Below are 21,764 nucleotides of genomic sequence, written 5' to 3'. Positions count from 1 at the left end.
ACCAAACTTGGTAGAAAAATTCATTCGCCCGAAAAATTTTGAAATTTGCTGACTTTTGAAATTCACATATAAAAATGGCTCTATAGCGCCCCCAACGCGTAGCCCCTCTGGCCGGTTTGACACAGGATTATGAAAATTGGCACACATATGTATCACCTCAAGACGCACAAAAAAGTCTCTTGGACCCCCCCTCCAAACCCAACAGGAAGTCCGCCATTTGAAGGTTTGTGGCCATTTTTGGCGATGTGTGACCCTGCTGCCAAACTTTTCACGCCTCGCATACTTCAACGGATTGAGCTGAAATTCGCCGTGTCCACTCAGGACACCATAGGGAATAGACGCATTCCAAAACTCTTACAAAAGTCTTACGGTGTGGCCGGGGCGTGGCCTCAAAGTTTGACCATTTCTGAGGACACAGAAAGTCTCTATAACTTCTTCGTTTTCTGTCCGATCTGTACGAAATGTCACATGTATGATCAGAGTCTGACCCTAAACACATCTATACAACAATATTGAGGCTTTGACAGAGCGCCACCTACTGGCTACACAAAATGTTGTGTTTTCATAGGTTTTTCTGCCTGCCCCCCTGGCCTGTTTTGAGTAGGGTCATGAAAATTGGTACACATGTGTATCACCCCAAGATGCACAAAAAAGTCTCTTGGACCCCCCCTCCAAACCCAACAGGAAGTCCGCAATTTTGAAATTTCTGTTAATTTTTGGCGATTTGTGACCCTCCTACAAAACTTTTCACGCCTCGCATACTTCCTCCAAATGAGCTAAAACTCACTGTGTCCACTCAGGACACCATAGGGAATAGACGCATTCAAAAACTCTTACAAAAGTCTGATGGTGTGGCGGGGGCGTGGCCTCAAACTTGACCATTCGCCATTACAAAGGAACTCACTGTATTTATTGCCCTAATGCGTAGCCCCGCTGGCCAGTTTGACACAGGATCATGAGAATTAGCACACATGTGTATCACCCCAAGACGCACAAAAAAGTCTCTTGGACCCCCCCTCCAAACCCAACAGGAAGTCCACCATTTTGACTTTTGTGGCCATTTTTTGCCTATTTGTGACCCTGCTTCAAAACTTTTCACGCCTCACATACTTCATGCAATTGAGCTGAAATTCACTGTGTCCACTCAGGACACCACAGGGAATAGACGCATTCCAAAACTCTTACAAAGGTCTTACGGTGTGGTGGGGGTGTGGCCTCAAAGTTGACCATTCGCCATTACAAAGGAACTCGCTGTGTTTTATGCAGTACTACCCATATACTTTATGCAATGTGGACAAAATCTTACAGTACTGCCATGGAGCCGAGTCTAAACAGATATATATGCTAATAGGATGATACGGTCATAGCGCCACCTACTGGTAGCAGGAAAGTTTGGTTGTAAACATGTGTTTGTTGTATATCTGTGGAAATGAGAGGAGGAGAGCATAGCACAGGAGAGTATAGGAGACGCGAGCATAGGAGAGAAGACTGCGATGACCCCACGGATCGCAAGGTGCGCGAGGGCCCGCAATGCTGCTTGCAGCTTTAATTACATATTAATTTTCCTCCCCCATAAACAGACAGTTAGGTGGCATTAGCAAAATGAGGACAACTTAGCTTAGCTTTGATACCGATCTTAAAGAAAAAAATCGATAGTGATGGCGCAGAAGCACACAATTTAAAGCTAACGCTAGCATTGTTAGTTCATCCAGGGTCAAATGCTAGCTAACCAAAGGTACAAGTGAGAGGATCACGGTGGTGTTCAACAAGGAACGTCGGAGCAGAAGCAGTAGAAAAATCAAAGCAAAGATGGCCGCCTCTTTAGGAGATATGCTAATTTCACAGTAAAAGCAAACAGAGATATTTAGGCTTTTATTTTGAAACTGGTGAATATATTTTAGTCTGTTTTTTTTAGCCGACATAAAGAAGTTATGAGACACAAAATGATAAAAATGCAGTTTAAATGTAGACGCTTCCAGCAGACTGTTGCTCATGTATGATCTGAAGGGAAACTTGATCTGTGTTTCAGACGGGTTTTGTGTGTGATGCTGTTTCAGGCTCCATGACGCTTTGAACCATCAACACGTTACGTAACTCGGGTGTTGTGTAGCTGTGAGTGAGGAGGCAGCTCTGGCCTGTTCTCATGTTTCCCTTTCATCCTCTCTGGATTCATCACTCTGCTTTTTTTTTTTTTTAAATCTGATCACCTCTCTCTCTCTCTCCTTCTGTGCCATTCTTCTCTTTCATCTGAATCTAATTTATACTGGATCCACTCTGCCTCCCCCGCCTGCTGCATTTAACAGTTATCTGTGTCTCTTTGTCAAATCAAATCCTTTTGCACATATTGATCCTCCAGCAGAGAGAAATCCCTCGTGATCGCAGGTCATTGAGTGTCGGATGCTCTCTCACTTTGCCTCACTCGGTGCGAGGATTGATATCTAATTCAGTGTTGCAGTAACCACCAACCATCGTCCCTGTGCCTATTGATTTAGAGTTATGTGGTGCTGTATGATGTATGATGATCCCTAACCAAACACAATGTTTAATATTTCATATTTTTAAACTCTAACGGCAATAAATCACTTCATAATATGGAATTAGAAGCTTGTGGCTTCCAAAAACTGCAGAATTCACTACCTGAATTAGAATTTTACAAGGGACCTTGAATGCACCATGTGTAAAACAACCAAAATTAAATAAATTATATTGTATTAAAGGGTATCAAATGTGTGTTTTGTGTCACTGGAAGACGTCTGCCTGCAGCTGATGACCTTCACCATTGCGTGGTAAAGGGTTGTCCATCTTCAGTGTCGGAGGTTTATGGTTTTGAGCCGGTTTAAATGTCAAAAAGCAGCTCATTATCAGATGATTTGGGAGAAAGCGCGTTGGAGTGAGGGTGGCTTAAATGGTGTGTGTGTGTCTGTGTGTGTCTGTGTGTGACAGATGGGCTTCAGGATTTCTGCCATTTTCCCCAGGGTCAGTCAGTGCATCTCCTGGGACCATGGGAGTGAGTGCTCCAATGTTTTGGAGGCTTACATATCTCTAGAGACCAGAAATGGATCCAATAAGATCACCAAACTCCCTCCACACACACACCCCTCCTCCCCCCTCCGCCCCCCGTCCTCCCCCTCAACACAATCAGCCAGTCCCAGCTCCTCCTGCGCTCCTCGCTCCTCTGCCTGTCAGCTCATCGCTGCTCTGACCTAGAAAACTAAATCGACACTGAAGTCAATGAGGAGGCAGCTCAGAAAACAGAAATCATGGGAAGGGGCTGCAGAGCTGCGGAGCGCTCAGACCTCCAATTTCTCACAATTGTTCCCTGAAATGTTGTTTAGTGCAGGTTTGTAGTAGCAAAGATGTGAAGGTGAAGAAAAAGCTGTATGAAAGAGACACCCTCAAATCTTCTTTGTGTGAGTGTGAATTGTTGCTATCAAGGGAAAACTGTGAGGTGTGAGAAATGAATCCAACCTGGAAGAGCTGGCTTTAAAGCACTTCTGGAGGACTGATGCTTTGTATTGAACATTTACATTTACATTTTTCCAGTGATGTCATTGTTAATATGCAGCATGCTTTTATTCTGAAAACCCTTTGAATTTTCCACATATATGTATGCACCTCTGTCACATTTTCTATGACATGCATGCATTGACAGTATGGATGCATGCATGGAGTTGTTGTTGTTGTGCAAAGCCCGTACAAACAAGAGAGAGTTAAGAAACTAAAATAAAATATTAAGTGAAAAGAAGTGATGCTTCACACATCTATGAAGTTGTGATTTCACTAAGGACTCAGAAAGTAAAATGAATCTGTTGTGAATCAAAAAGACAAGCACCGTTATGTACTACACCAGGATGTAGTCGGCAGCCATGCCACCCTGACCAGACCCACACGTGTGACTGAAACGAGAACCCGGAGAGGGCCGGGTCGATATGTATTGATGCAGCTGTCATCCCAGCGAGCATCGACACAGGAACCTGCAGCACAGACTAACAGGAAGTGAAGTTGATTTCTATTGTTTTTGGCTAATTGGTTTTTAAGTAATTTTTTGATATTGAATCTCAGAATTGTAAGCTACGATGTATTTTTTTTTTAAGAAGCATGTATTCTCTACTTGTCTATATTAGCCTAATGCTAATGCTTTTGCCAGGTAGTCCTCCTATAGGTTAGCTGCTTCGATCTGAATGACTCCACTCACTCTTCCTTCCTGATTGTTACCCTACATCTCTTCCTCCTGCCTGGTGAAATAAACACCCCGCTGTGACGACGGACGAGCTGCTGGCAGAGAGACAAAAAGAGGACGGAAGGACAAAGTAATCGAGACACATTAGACTGAGTGCACATCTCGTTACGACTGTGTCTTTATGCTTCCTTCGGGACAGCACATCAGGAGAAAGAGCTCGTCTCTCATCTTCGTTTTATCTACCAAGTATTTAAATCCAGAGAATGAACACTTGTTGGTTTCATTATTGGCAGCAGTGGTTATTGAAAGATGCGTTCGCTGTCTCTTTCTTTGAGGTTAACTTTGAGCTGAGCTGCATCTCGATTTGCATCAGTTGTGTCACAGCTGCTGCTTGTGTCTCTGCAGTGTCTTCTTCTCGGAGTTGTATTTTGTACGTCCATCCTCTTCTTCTTCAGCTCCACCTCTGCTGCCAACGCAAACCCCCCCCCCCCCTTTTTTTTTTCTGGCTGCATTCCCTGAACCCTCTCACCCACTGAATGCAGCATGCCTGTAAAGGTTGATGCTAATAATACTGACGTCTCACTCCGTGTCCACTGCCTCTAACACGCTTGTAAATACTCTAGAGTTTCACACTCATAATCACTCCCCTCTTCCCCAAAACTAGCAGGTAAACATCTTATTTAACTCTGACTGCTGGAGGCCTCGGCTAGATGAGACCCGGACCTTTGAGAGCACAGATTATCTGTGGGGCACTTGAGTGTTTACATACAGGAAAGTTGTGATCTCCCACAAAAGTTTGGGGCCTCATTGTGGAGGGGAGCAGTAGGATGGAAGTGGCCCCCTAGCTGGCAATTTTAAAGGCCCCAGCAAAGGTCACTGTATCTTTTAGACCCCGTTCACACTGGAGAGTCAGTCCAGGTAGAGTAGGATTTAATCCAGATAGCCTTTAAGCTGGATACGTTCAGACCCATTTTCAAATCTGGCTATCACACACACGTGTCCGCGCTCAATCAAGCTTTATCTGGCTTGTTTGTTGTCCTCCAAACCACTAGGTGGCGCCTCGTAATATACAGAGTCCGTTCAGGCCACAGTAGGACCTTGTGTGGGTCATGCGTTTTTTTTGTCCCGTGTCGCTCGTTCTTTCTTTTTTTTCGGTTCAAAAGCAGTTTATTCCATTGTAACCCTGTCGAAAATAAACTCGGGGCAAAGCTGTTGTAGTTCAATCGTTGTTTACTTGCGGCTTTTGTGCTCGACCCGGACACTGTCCCTGTGAACAGGAAGTATCACGTCCCTAGCAGGATTTGCTAGATGGATTTGCTTGTGGATTTAGATCTAGATATGAGGCCATCACAGCGCTCATGTCTAGATATGGCCCGAATCCCGCTCCAGCCGGATTGATTTCCCCAGTGTGAACAGAATCTTAGTTTCATGTCCAAAATGGCCTGAGAACTCAAAGAGGAATGAAAATTTACTTTGAGCCTTCATTTGTGGACAGATATTGACATCTTTAGCTTCCTACCAGTCTGATGTTGCTCATTGTATATTGTAGCTGCCCTCTAATGATAATCAGTGGATCTATGGAAGCAGCAAAGCCTCGGGGTAGTTTAGCATCTGACAGCTGATGAGATCTCAAAGGATTTAGCACCACTGGTCTGAGCACTGACGCTGTAATGGGTTGACCTTAGGACCCCAACCAGGAAATATCGATGAACCTTTCCACAGCTTCAAACAGGAAGAGAGCCAGAAGAGCAGCAGGCGTGGCCTGAGGGCTGTGATGGCCCCTGGTTCGGTGTAAATATTTACAGGAAGATCCAGAGAGGTTGGGGACGATTTAATTTATTCTTACATTTAATCCTAAAAATTTACAACAGAGAGACAAATTTAAGTCTTTAAATGACTGTCCAGCCTCTTACCTCCCACTCTTTGTTCTTCTCCATCTCACACACACACACCTTCCCCCCTGTGCTGTGTTTATATTGGCCCGCAGTCGGCCATCAGTATCGAGAGCTGCCTCGGCCTTCTCAGGATTCACCATCAATCTCTCTGCGCTCTTTGCCTCTGTGTGTGTGTGTGTGTGTGTGTGTGTGTGTGTGTGTGTGTGTTACTGTTAAACTCTCCAAACTGCATCTCCTTCTTTGGCAAGGCACGGCTCTCAAACACCTTCCTGCCGTTGGTTCGCTGTGTCCCTGTTGTCTTTTGCTGTGTCTCACGCTCTGGCTCTTTGTCTTTCTCTCGCCTCCACATTTAATATCAAAGTCTCTCGCCTGGTTGTTAAATATTCCTCCCTCACCAACCTTCTGCTGCTGCAGATAGATATGATTCATTCTGCTGTGGTCCTCCTAAAAACTGTTGTTTCCACACCTGCGGTTGATGTGGTGAAGGAGAGATCGACCTGGCTGCTTAAAGATCAAGTCAAAGAGTTTGTCAGTGATTAATGAGTGATCACACAGATATTATAGATCAGAAAACCTCCTTCAGCCATGATTTCATGATTTATTACAGTGTGTGGCTGCAACATATTTTATGAGTCATTAGTCTCTCAGCACCACTTATGGTCCGGGGGGGGGTTTGGTCTGTGTGCAGCTGCTTTTCCTGCAGCCAGGCGGGTTTCGGTCAGGTATTATTTGACCATGCGATTACTGCGACTGGTCATTTGGTTGTGGTCAGAATGATTAAAGGCAGGTTCAGCGAGGATAATGTTACTGTACGCCGCTCGATGCCAGCTTCTGCTGGAAGCAGCACTTTCAGGCTTGATAGTAGCATTTTCCCCCCTCGGTGCTAATACACAGGATTTGATGTAACGAGCTGCTCACGGGTCACCACCACTTATCTCAAATACAAAATGTTTTTCACACGAACAAAGATCTGTAAAAATATTCAGTCGTCCTCGGTGCAACATGGAAGCTATGACTGACTCGTGTGTGATCAGCAGTTATTTTTCCATTGATTTGCACACTTTACAGCTGATTGTGCTGTTGCAAAGTGCAGAGTGGAGTGTGATATGTTGGGAGTTCTTTCTGCCCGTAGCTATGCTGTGTTTCCATAGATGTTGCAGTGAAGAATGAGCCCACAGCCACTAAAAATGTGACAAACGTCCAGAAAGTGAGTTCCTGCTTTAACTGTATCAGTGGCTGTGGTGTGCTGTTAATGGCCTGGAATGTGAAAAAGATAAGTCAGCAGCTTTAATTCATGTACAGTAAATTATAGGGCATCATTTTTAGAAAATGATCAGAAGTATTTACTCAGCATGATGTGTAAATATTGTTCCCGGGGTTTGAGCTGCAGCTTTGTGTGTGTCCAGCTGGCATCACAGCCACTCAGCCACCTGTTTAATAAGGAGCTGCTTTTTGTTGTTGTTTTGTTTGTTGATATATTCAGCTGTGTAAATGTGTTGCTGATACATATGAATGAAATTGATCCTGTGTTTGTTTGTGCCGCGTTCACTTGCTGTTTGGGGCCTCTGGTTCATCTGCTAAAGCATTAAGGATTCTGTTTACATTCTCTCAGAAGTCAAAGCTGGAGGATGGATGATGAACGTTTCCGGCTGCAGCTGTGCAGTTGAAGGATTTTTCCTCAGTTCCTCCACGTGGGGCAGGTTTTTGTCCGGCGCTCCTCGTCTGTCTTTGTGCTGTTATTATACCACAGTTCTGACCGGCTCCTAGGACTCCATCTCCCATCTCCATCTGTCTGTGTAACCTGAGAGCGGCCGAGCCTGCTGCAGTGTTGAGTGCTGGTGGAGTCAGGCAGGCGGGCGGGCGGGCCGGGGCTCACAGTGGTCAGGGGCGATGGAGGGAGGCTTAGGGGCCTCAACAGGAGCCTGATGGGCTGGTCTTCCTTTGCTGACACTGGAAGTGGGACTTAAGGTGATGTGGTTGATGCCATCAGTGCTTTATTATGATTGGCTGTTTTTAGGTAGTTTCTTGTGCTTCCTGTTTCTTTCGGAGATCACGAAGCCTTCCTGTATAAATGTTTGTGGCTGCTGCAGATGGTGACTCCACTAGCCGTCCCTGCCCGACACCAGGCAGGTCCGGCTGTGTCGACTTCTTCCTTATTATATCAGTACCCCTGAAAGTCTGGTATTAAGCTCTGAAGTCCACAAAGAACACAGAAAAAAGTAGGTTTTGTAGTTTCCAGATCCATCGGATGAGGCGCTTTGCTGGTATAAATGAATGAGAATTTGTGGGAGGAGACACTGATTCTTATGATACAAAGCTGCTCACACCTTCCCTGTAATGTCAGCATGTTTAACCTCCTTTTGAATGAGAGCAGGAGGTGTTTTCAGAAAATAAAACAGATTTGGACTGAATTTGTGCTGCTGTCTCTCAGACTTTGATCTTGTCCAGTGGATCAGATCAAACACAGAAAGTCTGCTTATCCTTCCTCATCACACGTTGTATGTTGCTTATTATTAGTGAGCCGATCTCAGATTGTGACTGATGAGATGAAATTACCCTGAATTTTTAACGAATAAGTTCTTTTGAGTTTCTTGAATGCATTATTCCTTTGACTCTCACGGCACCTGAGATTTGGATGTCGATGAAATAATGTATGATGTGTGGAGTGCTAGTTATTATTTTAACATGTCAACCTGTATAAGGTCAAACTGAGGTTAAAATCATCCATTCATCCATGTAATTTGAATGGTTTTTTAAGTACTTCTTCTCATTTATTTTCCCTCCAGGCTCAGAGGAAGGAGGTGTTCCTCCAAGAGCGATATGGCCACTACAGCCTGACTGACCCCTTCCTGGCGCTCCAGAGGGACTTTGAGTGTGGGGTACCCGGAGGGGACAAGGAGCGGCGACCCCTGGGCTCCAGCCCCATTTCCGTTCTGGAGGCAGTCATGGCGCATTGCAGGAAGATGCAGGAGCGCATGTCGGCCCAGCTGGCTGCTGCCGAGAGTCGCCAGAAGAGGGTAAGACACCCAGAAGTGGGACAGCTACTGAAATTAACATGCTAACCAGCTAGCTACCCTCACATAATACCACTTTCAGCAACTGGATGGTCTGGCAGGCACCTAGTCTGCCCTCACTGTTCATTTTCTAGTATAGAAATCATCCAGCAACAGCCTGTATGATGATCCTATGTAGAAGCTATGCTCTCTGCTTGCTGTGAGGACCAGACTGCTACTGCTCTACAGAGCCTGATGCACTTCTGTACTCACTGAGTGCTAGTTTGTAGGCCTTTCTCTTATCTGGTGGAACTGTGGATCGACTCCACAGCTCATGTGGCTCCAGTATCTTACCCGTTTATGAATGAAAGATGATAAAAGTTTAATAGACGAGTCGTCAATACGGCATTTAACCAAAGTGGTGTCAGGTGTGTCAGGCTGCTGTTTCAGCTGCTGGATTCCAGTTGTTTGTAGAGCTGTCACACAACAACTCTTCACCTTGTGAGGTGTGTTCTTGATTTTTTTTTTCCTGGGCCACTGTTTTTGACACATCGCTGACACTCGACAAGCTTTTCACCACTCACTGATTGTAACACCTCACATGTGTGCACTCTATACTAACAGTTCTAATAGGAGGCAAGGCAAGGGTTATTTATATACAGTAGCACCATCGTACACAAGGCAAATCAAAATGCTTTACAGAATAAAAGCAACATATTAGACAGTAAAATAGATATAGATGCCAACCATCTAGACCATAGAGAATCATGAAAGCTTAAATAAGATTTTATACCAATGAAAGTGCAGTTAATGATTAAATAAGATCAATAAATAGAAATTTGAGAGGATTCTGCAGAAAACTGTTTTCAGGCCTGACTTAAATAAACTGACTGTTGGAGCAGATGACCTGAGTGCTGCTTCACTCTGTTTGGTCCTGACCCTGGGTCTGTCCCTGATGATCTCAGGGGGTCTGCATGCTTCATAAAGGAAATAAAAACAGTTTAGTTGTGGTGATTCACACTAAATGAGGGTAAATGAAAGCGTTTACATCATCAAATGTGGAAATGAGTCTTCTTGTGTTTGTTTACATCTGTGGCTGCAGACCTCCGGAGGAATCACATGCTTGTCTGTGTGTATTAGTGTTTTGGGTATTATATGAATGTGGAAGAGAAGAGTATCAGTGTGTGTGTGTGTGTGTGGAGTTAATACCTATTTTTTGGTGTGTCAGTTGTGATTGTGTGTTGTCCCAGGTCTCTTTAGGATTAACTGGGCAGCCAGATGTCTGGTGTGGCTCTGTCCCAGTTTCTCTTGCTCCTCTGTGTGGAGCAGTATGGATGTGTGAAAGTGTTTGGATGTGAGGCTGGCAAAAATGAGCGTATGAGTAATAAAGAAAACACTGTTTAGATGTGTGTGTGTGTGTGTGTGTCCTGCCCCTGAACTCTGCAATAATAACAACAGAGACGACATAGTTTAGAGCCAAATGGAACCATTGTAACCACACACACAGGCATAGAGGAGGAGGAGGAGGAGGTATGGATGAAGGAAGCAGTGGAAGGAAGGGAGAGGTAGGAGTTGGCTGTTTTGACAGGAAAGTTGGTTGAATAGATTTTTGGGTTGTGGTTTGTGTGGGTGTGTGTGTGTTTTCTTCCATCCTTATAATGTGAGTGAGCAGCCATGTGCTGAGATTGTTTTTGTAACATTTAAATGCAGGCAGGAGCTAAAATACTCGATTAAACAAGTAATCAAATATTCAACTGTTGATGTTTAAACGTGGAAATTCCCCACCTTCATGAGTGGACTGTGAACGGCACGCTGTGACAGCACAGGCAACATCAAGGTCGAATGTACGCTTACACTTCTCGAAGCTATTAATTTGAAGGTGTTGGCTCTTTTTTGTTTTAACGCTCAGTGTGACACCCTCGGGTGGACACTGGAGGAACTGCAGTTTTTGGCACTGATTAATGGATAATCATTTTTTTCATGACATTTCTGGTAACAAGAGTTAAAGCTTACCAACCTCTTGGTGAATATGTGGGGTAGTTTAAAGACTGACCAGTTTTTTTTCCAGCCTGGTGACGACACGTTATTTAAGTTTATGCTTTCAGGAAAAAATGTCAGATTCCTCGTGCACCTAAACGTGTATTTAGCTAACCACTGACCACGTCTTTACTAACGCCCAAACTTAACCAGTCGTTTTTTTATTTTGCACTTTTTTTTATGCACTTTTATTTTTATTTATTCGCTTACTACATTTACTTTTAAATTGTTTTATTGAATTTTATTGTGATTTGTTTTTATTTATGTATTTATTTTAATCTAATCTTTTAAAAAACATTTATTATTTGTAATTTATCTCACTTTTCTGTCTCAACTTTGAAGCAGATATAGATATTGGACTTTTGGTACAGATAACAACCATTAAAGAGGCTGTAAAATATTCAGATGTTGATATTTTAACATATAGACAGAGGCCCGGTGCACTTACAGTCCTGCTAGTGAAGCAGACAGGACTGTTGTTTAACTATTAAAATTTAAAAAAAAATTTCTTAGCACCACTCCTGAGAAACCTCTTTCCTTGTTGCTTTGTGACTTCGTTTGACAAATCACCCTGTCACCACTGATTGCACAGTTGTCCCCAAACCATCAACATCTGTCAGGCGGGGATGAAAAGTTTCATCAGAACTCCTAAAACAACACCGGCACAGTGAAGGAGACACGAGCTTGCCGCGCTCACGGGGATCTTCTGGTTGCTGGGTAGAGTGAATTTCACCCAGGTCGTCCGTGCTATCTTTATCCCCTCCATCCATTTCCACTCTTGTCGTGCTCCTGTGAGTAAGCTGCTGAATTATCCATGAGGTCTTAGGCAGGCAGGCAGGCGGTTGTACGTAACATGCGGAATGGGTTCATGAGCATAATAAAGACCCCCCCCTTCATCCTCCCCCTTCATCTCCTGCATGAATCAGTCATGAACTCAGGGAAATTTCCCCCACCCCCACAACCCCTCACTTACAGTAACAGCTCTGTCTGCAGTGATGAAGACTCTCTGTTACTTTTTGTAGGTAAACAGTGGAAGAAAGGTCACATCCAGGGCTACATTTATTCCTCCAGACAAAGCGGGCAGCAGCCTGAATCTGGAAACCTCAGCACCCGGATGGCGATGCAATCTGTGACTCGGCAATATGGCGACACAATAAATATCTTTTTAGTAACGCCTGGCCACCAGCTTCCACAGGAGAAGGCTGCTTTATTGCCAGTGGATACCTTGGAGCTTTTCAGACAAGGGGTAGACCTTTTTGGACTTTATTGAATATTTCATTTAGCAGTAAAGAGACCTGAGGGGCCTACGAGGGAACTCACAGGAATGAGTTTGATGTCATTATGATTTCATTGAGCAAAGACGCTATCAGTGCACCATCTGAGAAGAAGCTTAAACATTTTTAGGTCGGACAAAAAAAAAAAATACTTCAGGCCAAATCTTATTAAACCCGGCCGACTGTCAGCAGGAAGGTTCTCCCCTATGAGCCGGGTCCCGCTCAAGGTTCTTTCTATTAAAAGGGAGTTTTTCCTGCTGCTCGTCCGGGGGTTCAGGCTCTGGGTTTCTTGAGACAATTCTGATTGTAAAAAGTGCTGTATATATAAATATATTGAATTGAATTAAAAGAGGATTCTAACCCCTGGTACCTTCAAGCACATGGTGGCGTAATACATTTACAATGTAGAGGTGTAGATTGTGGTGTGTGAGAATCTGCCTAACTCCAAATATGGGCAAAGACATGGAGTGTGTAAAACCAGACTATAAACATGTTTATTTCTGGACATTTTAAATAAAGTAGTCTGAAAGGCAAGACTTTTAGGGAGGTTTTATAGCCACCCTCAAGTGGACAGTTGAGGAACTGCCGTTGTTTGTTGTAGAGGTCCTACAGACACAGTTTATCAGCTGCAGATAAATCGTGTGTCTGCGGTCCTCAGAACGTCATGAGCTGACAGCTTAACACAGTAAACTCTGTGGAGGTGCTCATGGACTTACCTGTCCTTCACTTCTGTATCTGTCTGGAGAAATGTGCAGCTGATGTGCATGAGGGTGTGCTTGCGTCCTAATGGACACCTCGTAGTCTGTGGCTGCAGCTGCTCTCCTCTAGGTCTTAGTTTTAAAATATTGTAGCTTTATTATTGATATAGCTACAATATTTTGTTGTTTATCAAACAAAACATTGAGATATATGTTGTATATATATCGCTCAGCCCTACTTGATTTTTAAAGAAATATAAAGCCGAAAAATTTGCCGTGTTGTCATCAGACGCATGTTGGAGGATGGGCATGAAGTGGAGCTGACAAGTGCATTTTGATTGACAGCTTTTTAAAAGCCTGAACCCGTTTACAGCCTACATTATTTAAATGTGCACACACACAGCTCTTCTGCCTTGTGTCAAGAATGAGTCATTTATACATGTTTTAACATAATTTATTCATGACTAACACAGGCTATAGGCCACTTGGAAGTTGGAACAAAGACATAAAATAAGTCCTCTGTAACATCAGAGGGCAAAGTGCCTGCCAACCTGCCAAGATATATATATATATATCTATATATATATATAAGAACAAACTATCCCTAATCCTTCCCTGTTTGAATCTGTGCTGCCCTGTGTGTCACCACCTTCACAGCATCCCTAAATTTGTTTTTCCGAGGCATTAGGCTGACTTACATCAGGCATAATCCTCACCCAATTAGCAGCTAGTCGTAGCACCTCCTTTTGAGTAACAACTGGCGTTCCCTTGACGCCCCAACCTCTTGCTCCTCCTCTGCATCAGCTGGTGGCGATATGTACTCCCTGATGATTCAGAACAGAGATGAGGGGATGAGGGGGGTGCAGGGACAGGAGAGGGGGAGTATCGTTCGGGAGAAGGGGATGCGGGGGTGTCGACTATTGTTTGAGTCGATTTGAGTCTTTTGCAATTGGGTGGAGAGCCTCGGTTAAGCTCTGTTACCCTCTGTGAAGCCAGCGCTGAGCTAACAATAGCAGCGATGCTCCAGATATAGAGGCCACGGCTCTGAAGAGTCATCGAAATTCAACCATTCACTGGAGCTGTGCTGTCTCTCTGCAGACGTACAGTAGATGAGACTCACGCTGTGGATTAATAGAGTCTTATTTGTGTCAATATCATATCCATCTATCTTTTCTGCTCATTAATGAGCTATACTATATATCTGGCTTCGTCTCTGCCCTCTGAGGGAAAAATGTGTCGTGTGACTCAGCATTCAGATTTGGATCCCGCACGTTACACCAGAACTGTGTCTGTATGTTCGCCGTGGTATTCAGGTGATGGATGATTCAGGATGCATGTGATGCCTTCTAAGATTAGCAGTACATCACTGATGTGGTGCCGCTGAGACAGGTGGCATGATATATGACGACTGAGAGAGATTGGATGTTTGACATAAGCACATGTGACAGTCACACAGTATGTACAGTCTGTATGGGTGGTGCATTGGATGGAAAAATACTCTGATGTAGATTTGTTGGTCTTACTGTTGTGCGTGAAATGTTGACTGACTTTGTGTGTTTGTTTTTCAGCTGGAGATGGAGAAGCTGCAGCTTCAGAGTCTGGAGCAGGAGCATCGCAAGCTGACGGCGCAGCTGAAGGACGAGCGCGAGAAGAACAAACACATCGTCATGATGCTGGTGCGCGAGTGTAAGCAGCTCGCCACACGAGTGGTGGAGGAGTCGCAGCGCTTCGACGAGCTCCAGGCCCGCCTGGATGAGGAGAGTCGCACCTCGGGCCGGCTGCAGGAGGAGCTGAGCATCGAACGCCAGCGTAGCCAACAGATGGAGGCCAAGATGGAGAAGCAGCTGTCAGAGTTTGACACGGAGCGCGAACAGCTGCGTGCCAGGCTGGGTCGCGAGGAGGCCGAGAGCCAGGGTCTGCGGCAGCAGGTGGAGCAGCTCAGGACTGAACGGGGTGATGAGAAGGATGGCGCTGCTGCTGCTCAGCCTGCTGCTGCTGCTGGAGGAGAACCTGCTGCCGCCGTCAGCACGCCGCCCCAACCTAAAGCTCTGACGTCTGTTTCTGTAGCCACAGAGCCCATCAGCTGTCGAACGGCGTCTTGTCAAACGGACCTGCCCCCTGCTGAGGTGGAGGGTCCAAAGAAGACCCCCCTCACTATACCTGTCAAACCAACCCCTGCTAACTATGTTGGCCTGAGCCTGCCAAAGACGAGTGGCCGGGGCATCGTCCACAGCAGCTCAGGAGGACTCACACAGACAGAGAATGGCTCAGAGGGCCAGGCCCCCCACGGCTTACCCACTGGGGTCAGTCCCCGTGTCCAGGCGGCCCGCTACAAGTTCCAGGAACACGACCAAAATGGCACGGCATCCCAGAGTCCTCCAGCCCGTGACCTCTCCCCCACCAACCGTGACAACTTTGCCGCCAAGCAGCAAGCACGTCACACCGTCACACAGGTCCTGTCACGCTTCACCAGCCCCCCTGCAGGAGGCTCTGGACCCCTGCGTCCAGGCCTGCCCCACTCTGCCTCAGAGGGAGGCCCTTTTCCCGGCCGCCTGAGCCATCCCATTGGCCTCAAGTCTCCCACAGTGGCCAGGATCGACCGGGGAAATCCTCCCCCTATACCTCCCAAAAAGCCAGGGCTTTCCCAGACCCCCTCTCCTCCTCACCCACCAATCAAGGTGGTGGGGGACAGCAGCCGCTCCCCCGGGGCTGGGCTAAAACCGGCCACACCCCAGCTGCCGCCCAAACCCGCCCTGGACCTGGTCCCAGCCCTGGCGGCCTCTCAGGTGGGTGCCTGCCCCTCCTCCCGCTCCCCGGGGCCTGGCAGGGGCCCTCAGCGGCAGCCAGCAACAGCATGTGCAGAGTGCCCCCCAGTCATCAGCCCCGCCACCACTGTCAGTAGCCCCTCCTCCATAAACCCCCCCTCCACCTCTTCCTCCATTAGTGCTCCATCCTCCCGTAGCCCCCGTACCTCAGCAGGCAGCCCCCTGGCAACAGCATCAGGTAAAGGGGCTCTTCCATGCTCCCACCAGTTCTCCCTGCTGCCTCTTTCCTTCCACTGTCTTTCCAAGGTGCTAGCATAGCATAGCATAGCGATCAGGTAACAGGGAAACTGGTCTAACCACAAGAATGCATAGCAGAATAGCACATGGGTCAATTCAGTTTATATCACTGACGCTGTCCCTCAGCCCTAAATTACCTCACCAGATCCGGTGTCGCTCACCACGCTCTCTGTCTCTCTCCACTCGTCTCTTCTTCTCTGACCTTAACGCTGTGTGTCCTCCCTCTGGGCACCTTTCGACTCCCATGTTGTCACGTTAGTCATGTCAGTATCAATGTCAGCAGTGGACGCTGACAACATGTCGCTAACATGTGCCTGCTCAGAGGTTAGCAGAAGGAGAGTTTCAAGATGAACTGAGGCGGATCAGAGCGCCTCCCCCCTGCCTCCCCCCCCCCCACCTGCTGGTGTATTCCTTCCTACCAGTAACCCCTACTCTTTCTGAAGCTGATGCCAGAGGCTGTTCTTTCCTTCCCCTCCTCCCCACCCCCCCTTTTTTCCATCCTCCAATAGCATGCCATGACCGCTCATCCACTTCCTGCACTGCTTCCTGTTTAACCATTCGTCTTTGACTGCACTCTGTGTGTAAGTTTTGATATAAATGTTAGCATTTGATGTGCTGTGGTTGATTGCACCATGCAGTATGGTCCAAGATAATTCCAGTTTGTTACAAAAAATAGGTATTAATTAACTGCTTTAGTGTCCACACATCATCATCATCATCATCATCAGAGGATGAACGTGAGCTTCATCCACCAATGCACGAGGCTGTGGCGGCACTACTCAAACATAAAACATTTGTTTTATAAAAAAAGAAAAAATGAGGAGAAAATGTGCACGTATGATAACCCACACTGTGTTAGCCAAGCAGCAACCTCCCAGGCTGAGACATGAACCACTAACTGCAATTCCTCACATGGCCACTTGATGGCTGGCTCCAAAAATGAGTCATTCATTCCCAAATGTTCAGTTCAATGTATGAGCCGATACCGACTAAGCAGCTAGATTAAATTTTAGATGATGATGCAGCACGTGCAGCAAAGAGTGACAAGATTTGCATGTCTGTCTAAATGCATCCAGAGGCAGGTTGTTCTGCGTGTGTTGGAACAGAGTCCAGAATAATAACAGAAGAAGAAGAATTAGGACAATTGGCCAGTCTCCTTATCATTATCAGTCAGATGCGTGCATGTGAAATTGATAATCAAGGCTTCCGTTTGTATAATTATGGACACGGATGCCGTGTTTAGGTTGTGAGATGCCGCCTGTTCGTATGCTCCATGTCTTCAGGTTAACCAGGTTAGGCAGAGTCAGGTGCTGCCTCGATGGCGACAGCTTGGAGCCTCCCACACCGAGCTCCTAAACCACTCTGCAGAAACATCGCCAAAGGCGCCTCCATCTTTATTACAGTCTACAGTGGGGTCGGCTCAAATCCTCCTCTAGACCGCGAAGAACAAGAGGAACATCCACAGATCCAGAAAAGCACAAATACACCTAATTTGTAATAAACTGGAATTATAGCTCATACCTGTGAAGTATAGCTGAACACTGTATGTTCTTTGTATGAATCCTGTGTATGAATCATAGATGCTCTGTTCTCTTCAGATTTTACAGCCATTTTAAACCTCCGTGTGTGTATGACATAAAAATAATGATTCATTTATTATTGAACACTGATCTCAGCAGCGTTCCTCGCACTGTTGCGTGTTATTGCAGCATTTCATAGCGACGGACCTGCAGCTCACCTGCCGGCACTCAGATCTGCCGTCGCAGCTTTTTTTGTTCTCATTCTCCCGTTCTGCCACCCACTCACACAGAAGCTACAACCACAGAGGCTGCTGTAATATCTCTACTTTATTTGTAACTCTCTTGAATTCCTGCACTGAATTTTCTTCTTTCTAGCACATTTTTTTTAACCCACGCAGTTCAGACACTGTCATAATAAAACACAATTAGAAGGTCTCTTCTGCGACCCGAGCCTTTAGATGGTAGTTGTAGCGCAGTTGTTGGGTTTAGTAAGTAGGATCTTTTTCCTGCTCTTTCCTTCAACTGTAGTCTGTAATCTGTCATTTTTAACTTCATAAGTTTGTTTGTACTTGTCTGTCATGTGAACACTGTGGGTGACTGTACACACAAAGATGACTGCTCTCCATCGTCTGGCTGCTGTTTTAATCTGATGCGATGACAGGCTCCTTTGTCCAGGCTGCAGCATGATTCACCAGCTGATTAGATTACAGACATGTTTCAGAGTGGGGGTGGGGGTGGGGGGGTTCTTGTTTAAAGTTAAAGGCACAGCAAACACTATTTTAAATTTAAGAGTCCAAACATGCATCAGGGAGAAAACTAAACATGTGACTACATTATCTCTTCTAACTGAAGTCGAGTCTCAGTCCAGTTCCAGGTTCTTGATAGATTCATAGAGATAAAGCTGAAAAAACTGAACTTTTTAGAAAAACAGTTTTCTCATCCCAGGATCAATCACATTTTTTAAATGTGGTTTTTGGTTTATGTACCTGAAATAGGGTCTTTAGTTTAGCACAAACACGTGGGATTTTATTCCACTTTGAGTGGCTAAAAACAGTTTTTCTTATTTTTTTGTTGTTTTTTTTACTTTTGCTTATCAGTTTTAACCTCCAAATCACATTCATACAAATCGACTCGAAATTTTCTCGTTGAAGACAAAGACCTGTAAAGTCTGCATTACAGTCAGTCAGTGGCTGCCTTTAGAAATGAGTCCAATTTCCCTTTTGACGGTAAATAATGTATCAAAGGCTGCAGTTTAATCAAAGTACGCTATATGAGCAAAAGTATGTGGACAGCTAGTCTCCATGTTCCTGGTTCCTGACAAGGTCAGGCGGCCCTGAGGTCAGGACAGAGTGGATGTTCTTCCACCAAACTGGAGATCATTTCTGTGACCTTCATAAAATGTCAGAGTCCATTGATTGATTGACAATTGATCCATAATGCAAACAATCATCAGCTGCAGCGCTGCAACTGAAAACCGTCCAACAGGACACTTCAGTTGTACATGTCCATTTACTTTTGGACAGTTTTCTTCACTTCGCTTAGCTAGCTGATGTTTAAGTAGCTTGTTGCCATTGATACTTTGACTGGCGGTCCATCTTAGAGTTTTTGGTATCTTCACACGAAGTCAGAACAAAAGTGAGAAAATGTTTGCTGCTGCTCTGACAAAAGAGTCTGTGTGACTGAATGTGAGAAACTCAGAGCTTCTCTCTTTCCTTCCACGCTTTCTCACCCTCACTCTCCAACACTCAGCACTTCTAGTTGCCTCCTCTCTCCCTCCTGCTCTTCCTCCTCCTTGTTTAACCTATGCTGCTCCTGCTCCTCCTCCTCCCTGCAGGCTGGTGTCCCTCCGTAGTCTCCTCTCTAAGCGGCGGTGGGCCTGCTGCCCTGGACGGCGGGCGCCCCCTGCTTCTCCAAGCTGCTTCCCAGGGAAATGTCACTTTATTGTCAATGCTGCTTAACCAACCAGACCCGACCACCACCACCACCATCCCTACCACCACCACCACCACCACCACCACCACCTCTACTGCCGACATCACCTCTACCACAGCTGTGGAGAACAATCGTCTTGACCGAGACCACCACCTCAACCACAACCAAACCTCTGCCTTGTTTGCTGCTGCTCAGAACGGACACACAGGTGAGCAAAGTCCAGGTTTTTGTTTTGAGTCCACTTAAAGGGTTAACATGGTTCTGTTATATTACACAAGATGGCGGTCATATCATGTCAAATGGAGCTTTAGATGACTTTGTTTATGTTTATCAGCTGATCAGAGACATTTTAGGAGAGCCTGTCCACTTCCTGTTTGTACCAAAACAGGCTGCAGTTCACCGATTGATTTTGAAGAGCAGGGGTCAGGCTTGTATTGATTGGTATTGATTGATTGAAGGTGATGCACTAAAGCACAACTCCAAACACTCACTTCTGCATCCTCAGTTAGTTTAGTGTGTTTTTTGTTTACTTCCGGGGGCTTTCACAGGTGCCCTGAGATGGAATTAAATTACACGAGTAAACAGTGTAAGGACCCCCGAGGTTGAATTAACTGCTCTAAATGCACCGGCTATATTAATCCTGTCAGCAGCCATCACAGAGATGCACTCAAATAAAGCCTTAAAGTGGGCCCTGCTCTCAGCGGCGGTACAGTATAAATCAGAGCATGTCTGACGAGGAGCCAGCTGTTCGATTGACTTTCCATTAAATGAAGAGCAGAAAGGAAGTTTACACTGACATGGCACACAATGGATGAACGCTGCTCCACCAGGAAGGAGATTTTCTTCCTTTAGTTATTGAGTAGCTGCTTTTTTTCAGAGCAGCTTCGGGGTTAGGTTCAGCTCCAGCTCATATCCTCTCTTAGATCATCAATTAAACTAAGATTTTGCAGCTTATAATTTCAGATTTAACTACAATTTGCTGAATTTTTGCAATGTGACTGCTTGTCACCAGGGTGTCGGCCATGGCTTGCTGGTTGTGCTGAGGTGTGTAGAATTTTTTTATTTTTATAGAATCTTGTTTTTTATAACAGTTTATTTTTGATGATTTTGTTTTTGTTAAAAATGTATTCCCAGCAGAACAAAAATACTCACTCTGGGCGATCAATCAATCCTAAAATACTGATCAAGCAAAGGACAACGCACTGCCAGGATGCAGCGAAAGAGGACAAAGGCCCGGTGCTGATAAACACTCTACATGTGCTGCCGTGCAGGCAGTAATTATATGATCGTGCGGCTGATTCAATTATGTTGGTCGCCATTAAAGGCGAACGTGAGGCTGTCATGTCGGCACCGTAACCTCGGCACAGAAAATTACTCATGCCGGATAATTTATGCAGGCAGAAACACACACGCGCACGCATGCAGGTTTATCAGGATGAGCTTCCCCCTGCTGAGATGTTTGGTAACACTCGGCTGTCGGGTGAAGAGCATTGATCCATGAACATGACTAATGCAGCTGAAGGACAGATGTACCAAAGGCTTTTAGGTAGGACACACACACACACAGAGTTTTCCCTTCTGATGTGAGGGTTTTTTTTAAACCTTACCTTACCTCCCCTCCTCCTCCTCTTCCTCCTCCTCCACAGCTCTAAAAGACACATGTTTATATGTTGAAACCACACAGAGAAGTCATGAAGCACCACAAACCTCCCCCCCTAATGACAGACTGATGCATGTATGTCAGCTGCTGTTTCTCTGCAGTAGTGTGTAGTAGCGTCGGTACCTGATGTGTCGTACAATGTTTGTGTGAAACTATTTTTGCACTCATGCACCAGAGACAGAGCTGAAGTCCTGCCCTACTTCTGCTGCAGCCACCAGCTCTCAGTGTCTGTGCTCATGCAGAGTCTGCAGCGTGTTAATGGGGTTTGATGTCCTTATTCAAAGATAAGTGGGTACTGATGGAGCTGTCATCGTCACAACAACAACAGTAGACCTCCTTTGGTGCAAAGACTCATGGGAAGTGGAACAGGGGAAAACTCATTCTGTTTTAAAATGAACAAATGTCAGTTTTTCTGATGTTCTACCAACAGTGATTTTTATTCAGCATGTCAACTGTTACAGATATTTATTTGTGTTTCTAACGGTCGCTACGTTGTCGCCTCTCTTTCCCTCC

The 21,764-nt window shown here is 45.5% G+C and overlaps 1 protein-coding gene across 3 annotated transcripts in view; it reads left to right on the top strand.

Annotated features, from left to right (window-relative positions):
* cttnbp2 (cortactin binding protein 2) overlaps positions 1-21,764 on the top strand; it is a 62,144-nt gene that overhangs the window by 23,156 nt on the left and 17,224 nt on the right. For all 3 annotated transcript variants that reach the window (XR_003672206.1, XM_028430257.1, XM_028430258.1), the window contains exons 3-5: positions 8,862-9,092; positions 14,646-16,080; positions 19,494-19,799. Coding sequence is in view for 2 of the 3 variants with exons in the window: in XM_028430257.1 (XP_028286058.1) it covers positions 8,862-9,092; positions 14,646-16,080; positions 19,494-19,799 (1,972 nt within the window). In the remaining variant the exon portion in view is untranslated. The remainder of the gene's footprint in view (positions 1-8,861; positions 9,093-14,645; positions 16,081-19,493; positions 19,800-21,764) is intronic.

This window comes from Parambassis ranga, chromosome 19 (assembly GCF_900634625.1).
Source record: "Parambassis ranga chromosome 19, fParRan2.1, whole genome shotgun sequence".
NCBI classification, from domain to species: domain Eukaryota; kingdom Metazoa; phylum Chordata; class Actinopteri; family Ambassidae; genus Parambassis; species Parambassis ranga.
Note: the sequence above shows the minus strand (reverse complement) of the source record. Positions and strands in the feature narration are given on the sequence as shown.